Source organism: Ischnura elegans, chromosome 2, assembly GCF_921293095.1.
Source record: "Ischnura elegans chromosome 2, ioIscEleg1.1, whole genome shotgun sequence".
Classification (NCBI taxonomy): Eukaryota; Metazoa; Arthropoda; class Insecta; order Odonata; family Coenagrionidae; genus Ischnura; species Ischnura elegans.
The window spans coordinates 78,001,192-78,017,931 of record NC_060247.1 but is presented as its reverse complement, the minus strand read 5'-3'; the positions used below and the strand labels follow the sequence as shown (position 1 = coordinate 78,017,931).

The 16,740-nt window shown below is 39.4% G+C and overlaps 1 protein-coding gene across 1 annotated transcript; it reads left to right on the top strand.

The window, feature by feature from the left end:
- The first annotated feature begins 1,337 nt into the window (after positions 1–1,337).
- Positions 1,338–4,092, top strand: LOC124154006 (mid1-interacting protein 1). Its single transcript, XM_046527477.1, has 2 exons — positions 1,338–1,485; positions 2,283–4,092. The coding sequence occupies exons 1-2, from the start codon at positions 1,424–1,426 to the stop codon at positions 2,926–2,928; spliced, it is 708 nt and encodes a 235-aa protein (XP_046383433.1). The 5' UTR covers positions 1,338–1,423; the 3' UTR covers positions 2,929–4,092.
- Positions 4,093–16,740: the final 12,648 nt, after the last annotated feature.

Sequence of the window (16,740 nt, the reverse complement as noted above, 5' to 3'; positions counted from 1 at the left end):
AGTTTGCTACAAAAACTCTGCACCGAGAAGTATAATTTTCTACAGCCACATTAACTCATGGTCAAGACTCTAAAATTTAGTTATTTATGTAAAAGGATTTTTCCATCAAGCGTTTCCCTGATCAATATTTCTCCTCGTAACCTGCTTTTAGAACAATTTGAGCCCTAGGAAAACCGAGGCTTACATTGGAATTCACGTGTAATAATATTCATGTGCATACTCGGGCTCAAGTCATTGTCTTTAGTAGACTAGCCTAATTTATGCTAGCAAGAAAACGTCGAAGAGGAATCAAACGGTATCCGTGTTATAACTATGATACTTTATATAACTACATATTTAGTTAGAAGCCAAACTATCGAATTTTTACCCCAATTTACAATTCATTGAAATTGGTAACTATTAAATACCAGGTTATTGGCTATGTTAGATGGCACAATGATTTTTCTCGATTGAAGTAATTAATCGCATTATATTATATCCTTGAATGACTGAAGTGTTAGATGATTTTTTTCGATGAAACGGAATAAGTTATTTTTTGAAGGCAGTTATATATCATGTAAAGTGATTTCCACCGAAGGTGGATATGCGTACCTTCAGAAAATTTAAATCATATAGTAAGTATATCCATTACCGCTAAAGGCTAGTTTTGCGCTGAAAGTCCTCAACATTTACATTAATTTTACTGTAAGTACTTTTACTGTACTCAAATTTTTAAGCTTTTGTCGTTAAAATATTTGATAATTTATTTCAAATTCATTTAAATGAATCAGTATATGCGTTATAACTATAACGCTTAAAAAAGGAAAACTATCGATCAAGAGAGTTAAGCTATTCTAACATTAACTTGCGTGATTCTACGAGTCTTTGCTTTTATATCAATACTATATTATCTTCGATGTATTAATATTAATACTATCTCTGCAGTTATGATATTAAAAAATATCCAGTGCTTTTTGTGGAAGGTATGAAGGTAAGTTCACTTGAATTCGCGCTTCGAACTCTACAATGAAAAAGCTGGCCAATGAGCGCGCGTCTAGGTGGTCTGATGCAAGAGGCTGGTTTCGGGTTGGTGTGCTTTGTTTGAATCGTTTGAATTTCAGCTGGCTTGCAATCGTATTCCTGTGGATCATATTTCGCATGCGTGTAAATCACTCATCGGAGCAGCATAGAGAGTTCAAAGTGCGTCGCAATTAAGTTATATTCATTTTCTGAGCGCTGGATATTTCACGGAGTTACTGCATGACATCCGCCAGTGCGCAAGATCGGACTTCGGAACGAGACTTCACGAGCCCCACCTTGCTTGAGGGGAACGCCGATATAAGGGAGTGACGGAGGCCATGCTGTCACATTCTAGTTTTCCAACTCGTTCTGTTAGGCTGTGAGTGGTGGTGTGCCGTGGCTGTGAAAGTGGGGCAGAACTGGAATGCTCACAAGTGATTTCACCATGTTCAGTGACAGTATTACTTCCACAATGGATAGCAATAGGTAAGCTGTGATTTTACTTCTTCTTATCAAGTTGGATTAATACATCGCCCGTGAACTTAAGCTCTCTTGTAGCAATTTGTGTGCATGTAACTTAAGCGTTTGTGTTTTAGTATTTATATGAATTTCACCTCTTAAGGTTTACATTTTCACATTTATAAGTAGTTAAGAGATGTTTTTGTTTGTTTTAAATCATTACATGTGGGTAGGCGATTATCTTCTCGGTATTGCACTTGCGAAATGTAAGCCGCTGATTTTTTAATAGGGTGGTACTATAGGGAATCGATTTCATTTGGCGGTTGGAAATTTGATGTATTTCCGGGAATGATTGTTTTGTATCTTGATATTTCGCATTCTGTGTTCCAAGAATTGATTCGTGTGCCGGTTAGTAACTAGCGATGGCATTTATAGTGTTTGTTGGGCAAACTTCCAATCGTGCGTCTATTTTTCGTACGTGGCATAATATAAAATTTGCAATCTTTGAGTTGAGCATAGTTCCAAGTTAAACTCTGTTAAAATTATGATATCTACCATAATGTTTTGCATATTTTAGGAGGTAGTTAATGTATAAATTTATTTAACAATGAATTACTAACGCTGGCATTTTAGCTAATTCAGTGGACACCTACTTGGTATTTCTTGACATCTCCTTGCCTTATTTGAGGCCTCAAATTTCTATTTTTCTAATAAGAATTTTATGAGTCAATATAGCGATTTTATGATCTCTTGGTCGAAATTACTAATACACAGTCATTGACCGTAGCGTTCCGTGGAACTAATGTTGCCAATCTTCTTTGCAGCAGGAACTGTATCCGTGGAATTGCCAGGGGGGACGAGAAGGAGTTCTCCAACCAAAGCATTCTCAACACTATGAAGTGCTTCGTCCGTGCCGTCAACGAGATGGACGAAACCATTCTCGTCCCGTGTCGTCTCATGGACATGAAGCTCTCAGACGGCGCCACCGAACCGCCCATGAAGAACAACAGCAGCTCTCGCCACCGTTTCCGACGCCAAACTTTCGCCGAAGACCTTGCAGGAAGTGACCTATACAGCATTTACACCATGGTGAACGCTGTTCGCGAGGAATTATTGTGGGGTTCCGACTTGAGCGAGGTTGCCGAAGATGAAGAGGGGAGTGGCGGCGTCCGCGCCCCTCCCACAACCCCCAAGGGCCACGTCCGACGCCCATCTAGCACATCCGTGGCATCCTGCGGCAGTGCGTCGTCAACTGTTTCTTCTTCAGACACAGATTCCGAGACTGGAAACGAGGATTCTGGTGTCGAAGGGACTGGTGGTGAGGAGGAGGAGAGTGGGGCCCGGCATCGGAGAATGGCGGATACCTTCCGGAGGCACCTTCGTGGCCTGCGCCACAGCTTAGAGCAGATGACGGATGCCGCTACCTACCTTACGACCCGCTATCAGAATGATATTGGTGGGGCCGTATGAGAAAAGCCACCAATTTCGCTGACACCTCGGAGTAGGTGCCGGACGGACGTTGGAAACTGGAATGTACCGGGGTGGGGGGTTGGCCATTGGTTGGAGACCCCCATCGCCGGAAAGGGTTGTGACCGTGGTCCGTGTTTTTTGGGATGAAGTCAGGTGAGGGCGTTATACGCTAATATTTAATTCAGCGCCCGAAAAATGAGTGTAATCTTTATTATTTCCATAATGGGTGCTAAGTCACTCACCTGGTGAAACGTCGTGATAGGTTCTGGGCATAGACGCACAAAGACTACCACACCGTGAGAAAATGAGCAGTACTCTTGAGTGCAGAAGTTGTTTGTAAGTGGGATCATCGTTGGAATCCTTCGTCCATATCGTGCGACTAGCTATTCAAAATGCATGGTGTCCACTTGCAAATATTCAGTCAGTCATCTGTTCATGAAGTTGGTGCGAAGCAGTGATTTAGTGCTCCATCGATGTGCCCAAGAGGATGGGAGGAAAATCGTCTTTCTTATGTAATATTCTTTCTCAGGTATGCCTGAAGTTGAATATACACCAATTGGCACCAGTGATTTTTGGCTTGTAAAAAGAGCATCGTTGATTATTGTAAAACTAGTTGGTTTTGGACCAAAGGACACAGTTTTAAATTGAACGTGTAAAAAATCCCGCTTTCCTATGTTTTAATCATTTTGTTATATGATCAAAACAATTTATATATTTTGGTTGATTTTTGTTGATAATTTACTTTTGGACTTTTTGAAATTGACACTAGGTTGTCATGATATCAGCCACTTTTCCATGTGGCTTCCAACTTCAATTGTGAAGGCAGCCTCATGTAAGGAATCTAATGATGCTCGTATTGTAAGCAAAATCAAAGCCAAGGGCCTGTTGAAAATTAGGTCAATTAATGGACCAAATGTTTCTTTTTATGGGAAGTGACCAGGTGTTAAAAGAAAGATTTTTAAAAAATCAAGAAGTTTTGTTAATGTCTGCTCCTAATATTTCAACTATTTTATTTTCATGCTTTGGGAGTAGTCACAATTCTCTTGAACTCTGTTCATGTAAATATTTTGTGTAGTTGATTTACCATTGTTAATTATTTGTATATTGGCTGCACATTTTTCAAAGATTTATTTGTGTAATAAACCACAAAAATATTTAACTAAATATTGTTTATCTTCTTCATGTTTCTTTATCCCTTGTCCTCAGGTGTAATCATATTCGAATCATAAGCATTGGAGATTTTAAATTTTTGTTTAAGTGAGAAATTCGGTAAATTATGCATCATCTACCGCAATAATTGTTTTCATGTCAAATACATTGACAGTTCTTCATACTGTAACAAGTCACTTAAGCTCTAGTGTATGAATATTAGATATTGATGACGAAGGAAGGCAGAGATGAACGAGTCTGATTTTGAAAAGCTGCACCAGGTGTTTCATAGAGAGATGTTCTGTAGGTAGTGAAGTAAGAGATGTTTACAAATTTTATTTCTTGTTTACCCGTGGTAGCCAAGAGTTCTGGGTGAATGAGCGGTACTCAATGTCAATAACCTCAACTAGCCTACCCTAATGGTCTGCTTTGTTGACTGGCTGTTGTTGATATTTTGATTCCCTATGTTGTGGTAATTATGCAGAATCTTACAATATTTTAGTCAATTATTGAAGTCCCAAATTTAGTTACTTTTCTCATTTTTTTTGTCTGCCAAGAGGAGGTGAGTGAATTGATGTTTTTATTGATAGAAATATCCATCAAGTGGTTTGTTCTTTAGTGATTTCTTAGCGAAGTCCCTGTAGTACCTGATTTGGAACTTATTGTATCAGAAAGTTTATCATGACCCAATATTTGTATTTACTTTCAGTTTTTATTTTATAATGGGATGTTTTTTTTTCAATTTTGAAGGTATTAACGGCATTGCAGTGGCATTCATTTTGTATTTAATGTCTTTTAAATAATTTTTTTGGTAGCTAATTATTCTTTGCTGAAATTATACTACATCCATCATGAATGGAGGGGTCAATGGCTTCCTGAGTAATGCAATCAACTTAAGCTTTAAATAGCTCTATTGACTTGTGATGAGCTTTTTTAAATCTGAAGTTAATTTTTAGCAATCACTTGAATGCAAACCCTCAAAATTTTCATGGCGAGTAGTGTGGTTGGAAGCAAGCTGCTTATTTCTTGTGTATTTGCAAGCTTACGTTGGTAATGAATAGATAATTAGTAGATTTTATATTCATGAGAACACTCAACTGATTACATAGTTCGTGTGATGAGATTGGATAGGGTTAGTATACTACGTCTTGATAATTATCCATTTAACTGATTTCTTAAGGTATACATATGCCATCTCATTTATGATGTAAAATATCACATCCCTGTCAGACTTAAATACCTCGAAGTTCCCAAATGGAAACGTGGCTGTCTCCATTAAGTATTCATTTTACTTCATATTCTAGAAGAAATGAAAATTGCCTTCTTTTTATGCATTGACTCAATTTTTGTGGATCAGACGAAATTCTTAATTTCATGTTGGGATTCCATCGTTATAGAAATGAAATTCATTAGGTATAGAGATTTTGGATTCCCCTCAAGAAATATAGGAAAGTAATCACCTCATCATATGTATATTTTTATTTTCAGGAAACTGGGTTACACGATGAGTATCCATTAGGTCATGTTAGACTTTCTCATGGAGTGTACCTTCTTACCTAACAGTTTGAATCCTGCGTGAACCCTTCCCAACACCTGAATGTGAGTTACATCTTTGCCTGAGGTGTAGCCTGAGATGAGCTCTACCCCTACTCATCTAAAGCAGCTTTTGGGTTGAAATGCTGAGTGATTAAATGAGTAACTCTATTTCCAGTGATAAATGTCTGCTTTTGATACCAGTGAAAGTGATTGAGGAATTTTGGAGGCCTTGATATCTTACATTATTTTTGAGGAAGGGAAACACCTTCATCATATGATCAATATGAATAGGGAATGACCTGACATCTGATCAGTCTCTCTTCATTTGTCTTTTAAATATATTTATTAACCCTCGCTCTTAGATTAACATTCTTAGGTTCACTCTGCAGTGCCCAAAGGACAAACTATGTCTTTTCTATTTCCATTCCCTTACCTCTTATGGGTGTGGAAATAATATCCCATGACTAATTCATAGAATTGAAGAGCATGTGTAAGGATGAAGTTTTACCCATCCCAATTTAAAGTTTAGAACTAAGGGTTTTATTGACCTAAACTCCATGAAATATCATAAAAAGAACTAAGGGAGATCCAGGGTAGAGGGAAATTTTGACTCCCATTGTTGATAGAAAAACATTTGCCATCGCATTACACTTTGAAACTACGTATCCTAAAGTAAAGACGACACAATGCATTCTCTCCCACACAAAGGCCGTGGATCAGAAAAATAATGCAAAATTAATACGAAAAAAGGAAAATGTCACTCACATCTGCTGAAAATCCTAATGTAACACAAAATTATATGTTATGACTTATATTTCCTGAAAATTCACCTTTATTTTATGTTTGGATCCTACTATGACTAGAAATATTTTTTGATAAAAATTTTTTTTCTGAGGCTTTTAAGTGCTTGAAATTTTTTTTTCTCTCCAGTTAGAGGGTCAAAGTTGTTGTACATAAATTAGTTGATACCTGATGACTTAGGTTGTCATCAGAGCCGCCCACAGACTTCTTGTGGCCCTAGATTGAGTTTGGTTGTGAGATCCCCCTCCCTTGAAGAGAAATGGTATTTGAACTTTTACTAATCTAAATTATCGGCCCCTTAACTCTGTGGCCTCTACTCCCTCTGAGAGGCCCTGGTTGTCATTAGTTTTCACATTTCATATCTCGCAATAATTTCAAGGAATCTTCACGGGGAAATTGGGAAAGAGTCCTTGTCCAGTTCTATGTTCCCTTATCAAGCCAAATTCTCTTGGAACTTCAAACTATATTGTACTACTGACAATTTTCCTGTTTGAAAAAACTAGTGAGAACGAGGCAGTATGTGTAAGAAAAATATCTGGTTTTTCTTAAGGGGAGACTTTCATCATAGGAGAAAATATTCACTTTAGAAAATATAATATTTTTTAGTACCTGGTAGGAGAAAGGAAGTTAGGAATATTGGAATTGTTGATGATGCCAACAAGCTCCATGGGTTGAAATACTAGGAGTATGATGGGGAAGACCATGCACTAACATATATGAGTGATAGATTCATAGAGTTGTGAATTGTAGGCCCATTAGAGCACCATGGTGAGGTATTCTGATCATCGTCAATATTTACCCATGTTTCTGAGGCAAAAGAGCGAGGCTGTAAGCCAATGATTGGGGGAGGGTTAAGGGGTTTAAACCCACAGAAGTTTTTGGGGACTATGATGAGAGCCCCTTTAAATAAATCCCCTCCATTTAAGTTATCCCCCTTCTAATGAACCCCTCCAAAAATTTCTCTCAATGATATAACTTTAAGATTTTCCTGCTAGTATATTTCATAACTTCAACTATCTATGGGATAAAAATGTAACAAATCTAAAGGAGAAAGCAGAAAAAAATCAGGGATGTGGAAAATGGGAAAAAGAAAGAAAATTAGAACTACAATTAAAACGATGGTGTGGAAATAGAACAGAGTTTTTAAGGTTTGAATCGTGGGGAAGGGAAACATTTGCCTTTGGTTTCCCAACTTTGTTTTATCTCCAAATCACATTTGTGTTCGCCCTTTTATATGCGTTTTTACATCACCTCTTTCTTCTAATTTATTAATTTAATATTTGTTGTCAAACCGTGGGTGTTTTGTGAGAATGGGTGCTGGAAGTAAATAGGGGATTTATTTTTCTGATCGTGGCTTGGTGTTATTATTGCCTTCCTACCCATTTCTGGCTATCTTGGAGATTCACTTTGAGCATTTGCTGGATGGATGGTGTAATTCGGTGAGAAGTGGATCCCGACATATATTCTTTGGGAGGGGGCAACTTAGGGAGGGGGTAGGCAATATGCAATACATATTTAGGTACCACAAGAAGATTTTTATCTCATCGGAGTGATATATGCTGTTTTCTTTAGCTAATCTTATTCTCGTTTCCCAGTCTTATGAATGAGGGTAAATCCCGTTCATAATTTACGCTCGGGTTCAATCAGTTTCGAAGCCTGTTGAAATAACTTCTCCTTCTGGAGTTGGGTTGGGGTGAGAATTCTCTTTCCACCCGCACCCTGCGTCTACCCTGTAATTCAGGGTGCGGGACGCAGCCATGTGATTCCCCGGAAACCTTAAACGTATTGTCGTCTTGTGTCAACTCAACATACCCGCGACATAGCTTTACATACCCTCAAAGCACCTCTGCCGCCGTTACAAATAACTTGCCCTCGTGGAAATAGGTAAAAAACCTGTTAAAAAATAGGGTTATACATTTTTTAACGAAACCGTATCCGGCCAACAACGAGTAAAGATTTAAATTATCCGTGGCCTCTGGCTCACACGATTTCTTCTTTTCCTTTATTATTCATCGTGTCATTTGCTAATAGTAAATACAATCCTAACGAGTGAATCATCAATATTTATGCTTAAAAGACAAGCTTCCGCGGTTAAACTTAATCACTGCACTATCTTGTTCTTCGGTTGATCGCTTATAGTGTCCAGAAGATGGAGTGCTGGATCTCCTCCGAAACGTCGGCCAGGTATGTCACCAGTGACGGCTCGACCTGGCGTCACCCCGAAGACAGTGCAATATTTAGGCTAGTTTGAATGGTAAACGCTGTTCTTAAAACTGGCCCCTCGTCTTAAAGAGGACGGCGCGTGAAAGCGAGAAATCGCAAGATTCTACCAGGCTCCTGTCATAATACTAGTACATCCGCATCCGCAGAGGGTTCAGGATATCTCGAAGTTTTTTAGCCGGGAGTTTATTCTATCGTATTATGAGATTTTCATCCCGGGGCCTTGGGAACATTAGCCCCAGGCTACCACTAAGTCATCCATCACGCCACCTCGTTGGAGAATGAGGTCACGGATATGAGGATCAATGTTTGAGCCGCTGGGGACATCCACGTGCGAATGGACTTCATTTTATTTAAAGAATCACTTCATTTTAAAGTGATTCCAATATTCTATTTGAGCCTGACATTTACTATCGGGATATGTTTATATCCACACATTTTGAGTGCTTTTGTTGCCAGCAGTTATGTTGAAAAGCGTCCTAAAAGAGGTACTAGGTCAAGTTCCACCAAAATATATATCGTATTTGAGCACCTCTCCTTTTGTCGGAAAGGTTATATCGGTAACCAACGAAATATTAAACAAAAAATACTTTCCCAAGTAGGTGTATTTTAAATGTGCTTATATTAAAATCATCGATATTTCTGTGCGTTTGTATTTTGACGTCGTATTTTGTATATTTTTTAAATTCAGGTGTATATATTTTGCTTGAATTATTTAAGTCTTCACTTTTTTATTACTGGGAGATGAATGTGTGGGATAATATCCTGGAGTTGGTTCCCATTGTGGGAAAGGACCTTAGCGGTCGAAGTCATTTAAAGTCAAGTTCTTACAGTGCTCGAATCTTTGTGATCATAACCGCCTGCAAAGTTGTTCGGTTGAAGATCCTTCGTAGGCCATGCGGCATACCGTCTCCACCCGTACTATTAGATCAAGTGGACTGCATTGAGGAGACAATTCTATCCCTCGACGGCTGATTTCTGTTGCCACTTCAGTCGCATTTTGATCGGTTTTCAAAAATGTCCGTTGCCTTGCGGTGGTGAGTGCAATGCGATCAACTTTTCTCCACTATTTTGCATTATAATATTTGTATTAGGGTGGTTTCCTATTATTTTTTTACTGTCTAAATCGAAATATTATTACTCCTGGAGTACGTATTTCACGCTTTCAGATTTTGAAATGATGATATCTATTTTTCGCCATTTAATGAAAAGCGAAAATTTTCAAGCGCGCGAAAACTCGACGGCTAAGTATGAATGCTGGGAAAAGCCCGTGTGACGTTTTGCCGCTGATGTGTGAGGCCACCGTGCGAGGCTGTGAACGCCGCTACGGTGCAGGCTGCTTGCTGCTGAGCATGGCGGTAGCGTAGAATATCCTGCTAGCAGGTAGCGCTTGGCTTAAATAATGATTATTAATACCCTATGAAACGAAGAAAACTTTCCGACCCTAGTCTCTTAATAATTACCGAATAAAACTGCCGAAAAGGCAATTTTGATAGGTGATTATTAAGATATGTTTCCCCGAGTTCTGTGCCTCATGCATGCATTGGTAATCTCAGACGATGTAAAACTCCTATCTACTCGTATAGAATCTGGGTCCCTGTGACGTCACGTGGAGTGGTATCGCATGGTCGCCAATCTGGCCAATTTCAAATGAGGTTAAAATTGACCATTAACATTCGTCTAAACTGGGATTTCTAAAACGAAATAATTTATATATCATGAATGCACTAATGGTGGGTAACGAATCGCAATCATTGCCTTTCGTTTTCTTTGATGAAGGAAACTACCCTTTTTATTGCGAGGAATATCATTGAAATGCGCGGTGAGTGACAACACATTTAGAGGAAGAACCTTTAAAAGCGCGCAATACGCATGCTTGCTTTCTACTACTACTCTTCACCGTTCTCAACATCTCATACTTCTCCAATCCTCCATGTCTCGCCAGAAACTAACTGTTGGTCGAGCCCCTACTGCACAGATCTATTGATTCTTCTCTGGTGCCTTGTGGTGAGATGGTTACATCAATATTTATTTACTATTACAATGATTTTATGGTTCACTTGCGTCTACCTTGTTTTTCATCTCCATGTTATACTTTAATGTGGACATATTTAGAGGGATGACTCACTGTGAGAGGTAAAACAAATTATTTTTCATTATTTATGCCATTAGGTGCCTGATTCTGTTTGATTTCAAGGAATGGGGTCCCAGAATTAGATACGTCGACACATAACTAATGCTTATGAAGCATTCAGATGATCATCGATATTTCTGCCTGTGTTTCAACTCATTCTGGTCTGGTGTTGGTCCTGGAGGTGGAATCGTAATAATGCAGGTGAGCCAAATCTTCGGAATGCAACTAGATTAATCTATGAACTTATCAATAAAACATATGTACCAGACTGCTGTAGTTTCCGAACACAATCCTACAGTATGTCCATTATAGGATTGTTGGCCTCGGTGGCGGCGGGGTAGAGTCCTTGCCTGCCATACATGAGGTCTAGGGTTCGAATCCCGCTGGGTAGGTTGCACCGATCCAGGGCATGAATGCTCGTGTACGCATGATGATTAAGGCAGTCAAATCGATGTAGAAGCAATTATGATATTTTTTCGGTGATTAATAAATTACGTACAAGATTATATATGCTGGTAATTTTAATGGAATTGCTCTCATATTTATTTGCGGTTCTTCTTATTCCAAGGGACGCAGTATGTGGAATATTCTATTGAGCTCGAATTTTTTTAATCAACAAGCGGCGAAAAATTCCTAAAAGTCCTATTTTATATGTTCATATTGCAAAACTTCTAAAGGCCTGGTTACACCGTACATTAACACGTACAAGTTGATGTACGTTTGCGTGAATGATTTTGGTGGAACGGAACGGAACATGTACGAATGCATGAACCAAATTAGAACAGCTTCTATTTTCTGTGCATGCATTCGCACAAGTTGGGTGGTTACACGGTACATTTTGGGGTTAATTCTCGCGCTCATACATTTAGACATTAACCCGTACGTGTTAATGTATCGTATTAATGGAATGGAGACTTTCAACAAAGTTTAGGGCGCTTTCTTTTTGTCTAAGTAGTTGCGGACGAAAAGATGAAATGTATTTATTACTATTATCGCCGATTTTTCTTTACCGGGAATGGAATGCATGGATGTCACGAGCGAGGGGGATTTAAACCCTCCCTCTAAACGTGTGCTAGATACGGTCTTTGGTGCAACTCCTTCAAATTATCCCTCCCCCCGAAATGTATGTACCCTTTCTCCACAAACTCTCTAAATGTTTTCTTGGCTACGATGGATTGGGGTTATAGATGCGGATATTGAGGATGGAGGGTGAGACCTGACTGTAGGATTTTAGGGTTATGGAGTTAGGGGAGAATGGCTATGAGATGGGCGGAGAGAAAAAGGGACGAGGACCTCGATGATATTGGGTTGAGGGAAAGAAACTTCTTTTGGAAATGATTTAGAAAGTGCGAGTGGAGGAAATGAAGACTGACTCTGAAAACCATGTGAAATAGAAGAAATCAACAAGAAGAAGCAGATCATTTCTTTGCACCTAAGAACATGTACTACCCGATTTAATGTCACAGATAGTACCCTCGGATGGACGAGTATTCAACTAACACTCCATTTTGGAATGTGCCTAGTATTAAAAATTTATCGATCAAGTGGCTGCGGTCCACCTCAATTAAAACTTTTATTGCTTAAAAGGCACTTGGAATACCAAAAATGCAAACTGTTCAACTCTGGAATTCTAGGAATAATAATCTAACAACTTATTGAGAAAGCGGATCGAAGCTAGCTTATCGAATAAATCCCGTTGACCGTTGCTGTTATGAAGCCGACTTCTACATATTTTTCATGTGCGAGCTTGCGACTGTTCGAGTGTCCGATCTATAGTATTTTTTTAAAATCTTCAATGACTTGGAACGCTCCCGAACGGTCATTCTCGAATCGGCGATCACCTGATCGAGAACCGTTGTTTACCTCCGGAGGGCATCGAACTGGCGACCCCTCAGTTACGCCCCCTTCCATCTCCCTCGGCCGCTTTCTCCGCCGATGCGAGACAAACGAAGCGCCGCGGCCTTTTTCCTTTGTTTAAGCATTTCAGTCGTCTATTTCTTTTATTTCCCCTCGTCTTCTCCTCCAACGAGAAGTCGCGTTTTTGCCCGCGCCTCACACAGGTGTGCCAGTGCGAGTCTCCCCCTCTGACGGCGATATATGTAGGACACTCGGCCACCGCGTTTCGCGACTGGATGGCCACTAGGTTTCGGTGAGGTAGGGAGGGGGGAATTGGTTGAAGAGTCATAGAGGGGGGAAATGAGTGAGATTGGGTTTCGGTGCTTAGTGTTTGGAGGGGAGGTTCTGGAGGAGGTTGATAGCATGGGGGCGGGGGGCCGTGGTGCCTTCGGAATGCCACAGTGATTCGCACGGATGAGTGTGGGCAGGTGTTCTGCGTGCCTTAGGAAGGCGGTGGGTGCGCAGTTTGATCGTTTATTTTTTTCTTTTGCGTCTCATTGATGCGATAAAGATCAGGGAAGTGAGTTGGAGCGTATATTTTGTTCTGTTTACCATGTCAAGGCTGGGTCACCTACGAGGAAATATTTCACTTGAAGATGATGCTCTTCAACGAAACTGGTCGTGTCGAAAAATCAACAGCAATTTGGGTTAATTCTTCTGTTTACGATGTCAAGGAATTCCACCGGATTAGGTGCGAAACATTCATATGCAAGTAATTGTAGTAGTATAAGTGTGAATTAGGGTGCTAGGTCCTTGCACGTTGCTACCCAATCATTCAATTCAAATAATATAACAGCAGTAGAATAAGATGTATAAGACAGGTATGATTAAATTTTATTAAAAAGACTTATTTCCTTGAGAAACAAAACGGTATTTTTAAAATTAGTAGGGTGGTATCCTAAAGGTGTTTCAAGGTCTCTCCTATATTAAACCATTTCCGCGCGTCACGGTGTTTGTCGCACAGTTGTCAAGATATGCCGAATACTAAAAGGGCACCTACATTCATTTCACTAAGGAGCTTGCTTCTATTCAGTAAAAGGAAAGGCGTGAGTCAAAGGGCAGTGCCCTTCATGTGCAAGTAAATGAGAATCGTATGCTTATATTAAGTTTATTGTAACCGGTGGTAATCGAGATCCTGGAGACTGTGTTCTATTTGTATATAATTTTTTCCAAAGGAGATGCTTCATCATAATTTTTATCTGAAGAAGCCAGCGCCATTTCTGCTATCGAATTAAAAGACGACTACTGTTTCTATTTTCTCCCCGTGGGACTGACACCTCATTCATCGAGAAAGAGGACAGTTGAGTACAGAGAATCTTCTCGGAATATCAGTGAGTTGGCAATGTATAAGTGTTTGCTGAAACTTATCTTGCCTCCACGTTAAGCGTTACTTTCATGCAGTATGCTGTATTAGGCATTTCCAACGGTAATAGCAGATTGTTGGAAATGAGCTATGAATCAGATCTTAATCTTTCAAATTTTAATGTGCTCAGTTCTGTGTTGTATTTCTTATTCATTCAAGGAATTATCTGGTTCTCGTTATGGTGGCGATATGGAATATTGTACCACCGCGCCACTTTTTATAAAACTTTAGTTAGAGGTGTGATAGCGTAAATTTCTTGAGTTTTTGCATGCTATCGTGGGCAGTGAATTTTGAAAGGGTGCCACAGTTACCTGTGAGGGAAAAATTGCAGTCCCACATTGGCTTGTGGCCAACATCGCGGTTAAATTTGTAAATGGTAATGGCAGTTAACTCCAACAGCACTTATGCCTTGATCCGCGACTAGATTTACGATTAGTAAAACTATATAATTTATATACTATATTATAAAATAGTTACTCTAAACCAGTGGCGGATCTATGGGAGGGGGGGCTATAGCACCCCCATGGGTATCCAATTTACACTAGATAGAACGGTAATTTTTTTCCGATCTTCAATACTGCTGGAATTTTAACCCCCACTTAGCCCACCCCCCCCCCTTGTCCCTTTCCTGGATCCGCCACAGCTCTAAACCAGCATCATATTGGTAATGGAAACGCACTTAAAAGCGAATAAGGGTAGAATAGGGAAATTGCATACTTTTTATAAACAGTATGCTGATATACTACAGTAAACACTTAGTACCGCAATATACTTTTTTCCGCTTAAAATTCAGTTTTTACCCTAGGAAATGACTCCCAAAAGTCTCCCGAGTTTCGCGGGCTAAAAAATACCGCCCCCACTAATCTTTGGCCGTGACGTCATAGTTCAGTACGAGTCCAAGATCCAAGCCCAGTAACTGCAGGTTTGGAAGAGCCACGTTGCGTTTAAAGGAGAACATGGCTGAAATAAGGAAAAATTATAAGTGGTGCATTGTTCCTCTGTGCAATAACACCCCAGAAAAAATTTTCGTCTGCATTCCCACGGAGGAAATTAGAAGAAAAGCCTCGATGCATGCCGTCTGTCGGGATAAGCGTTACGGAAAAATAAGAGTATAATAATCGGAATGATGAACCCGTGCGCTATGTGAGCGAAGATAACTTTAATATAAATAATATTTCCATATTTCATTGACTGAATAACTTGAAACTGAGATTTTTCGATAATTCGGCCGCCGTAGAATAAAAACTCAACTTCACAACAAAAATCGAGATAGGTGTTTCTCGATGGTTATGATGGACTCAAATTATTTATGGCACTTGTTCAATTTCAGTTACGGAAGGACATAGAAAATTCCATGATGTTTAAAATCAAGAGAGGAAATATGAAAATACAGAGCAACGTTGATCCTCATGCATTCGAGTGCCAGCCAAGAAGACAGCGTTTTCTTCTACTGTCGGCGTCAAAATGATGTGCCGCAGTACTTTGCAAATTTATACCCTGGCTTCACTATATGCTATAATAATGAACTATATGTCATTTTAAAGGAAATTTTATCCTAAATTCTGATTTATTTTATTACAAAAAAATTGAAAAATGTATAGACACGGCCAGTGCAATATAAATGACTCCGCGCACCGAAAAATTAGCCGTTTTGTCAACTTCATGAACTTTGCAACTCAACCTAAGGAAAACTACTACGTCTACAGCATTCATCTTCCACATTAATTTACACTCGTCAGTGCGGATTAATAAAATGGCTTTTGGGTATTTTTAGAACTTATATTTTGTTATAAATTAATGAAAATATTTAAACATCGTCTTGTCCCAAAGATAAAGGAAGTTGTAGATGGAAAAAGAATGGAATCCAGAGGTGGTCACAAAAAATGAATCGCAGCATTCTTTGATTTTAATCTACGCCGGCTTGCTTTTCAGAAAAAGTTGAGTCACAATGAGGAATGTTCCGCGGCCCTTGATTTGGAAACTGTGGAGATAGAGGAAGACGTGTGGATCAGCAATTTCCATTTAGTTGGTTGTCAGGATAAACCAAGGATCCATTTAAAGGTTGTTAGGCTATCGTATAAAGATAGGACTGATGTGCACCACAGGGGAAATGGGATGTTTGAGGGAAAGTCAAACCCAAAGTTGTCCAAAGAATGTGCAGTTCTATGTTGCTCTTTCCCAGTTAAAACCAAATAGAAATTGGATTGGGATGATATTTTCACCACGGGTTCCAGTGATAGTGAGAGTGCAGGTGATCATGGTCATCGTCGAAGGTCATCCCTCTAGGATTTCCGATACGGAATTTTTAAGTGACAACCGATCGCAATGACGATGAGCTCGCCTTTAGAGTAGGTTTCAGATATATCGTGAGAAAAGCTCCCAAAATGTATTAAAGACTCTGTTTGGAAAATATTAAAATTTTAATGTTACTTTAGGAAGGCCTTCTAATTACAAAAGTAACTTATTAACACCTGAAGACGTTGTATTTATTATATTAATCGAAATGCGATTGACCGATTCTTTCTGCAGAATAGGAAGTGGTTTCGGGGTTTTGAGTTACAAGATGGTAGATTGTGTTGGAAGTTCGTCTATATTATCGCTACTAAATTGAAACATTAATAGTCTGTCTTCCTCAGAGCTTCCTGTCGCCCTCCAGGCAAGGTATTTTTAAGTTGAAAGTATCATCGACAGCTTCGAGGTGGAAATAAGTTCA

Bases quoted from the DNA above. Each gene is read 5' to 3' on its own strand.
- LOC124154006 (XM_046527477.1), top strand. From the start codon at position 1,424: ATGCTCACAAGTGATTTCACCATGTTCAGTGACAGTATTACTTCCACA. The intron at 1,486-2,282 runs GTAAGCTGTGAT...TCTTCTTTGCAG, and splicing joins TCCACAATGGATAGCAATAG to CAGGAACTGTATCCGTGGAA.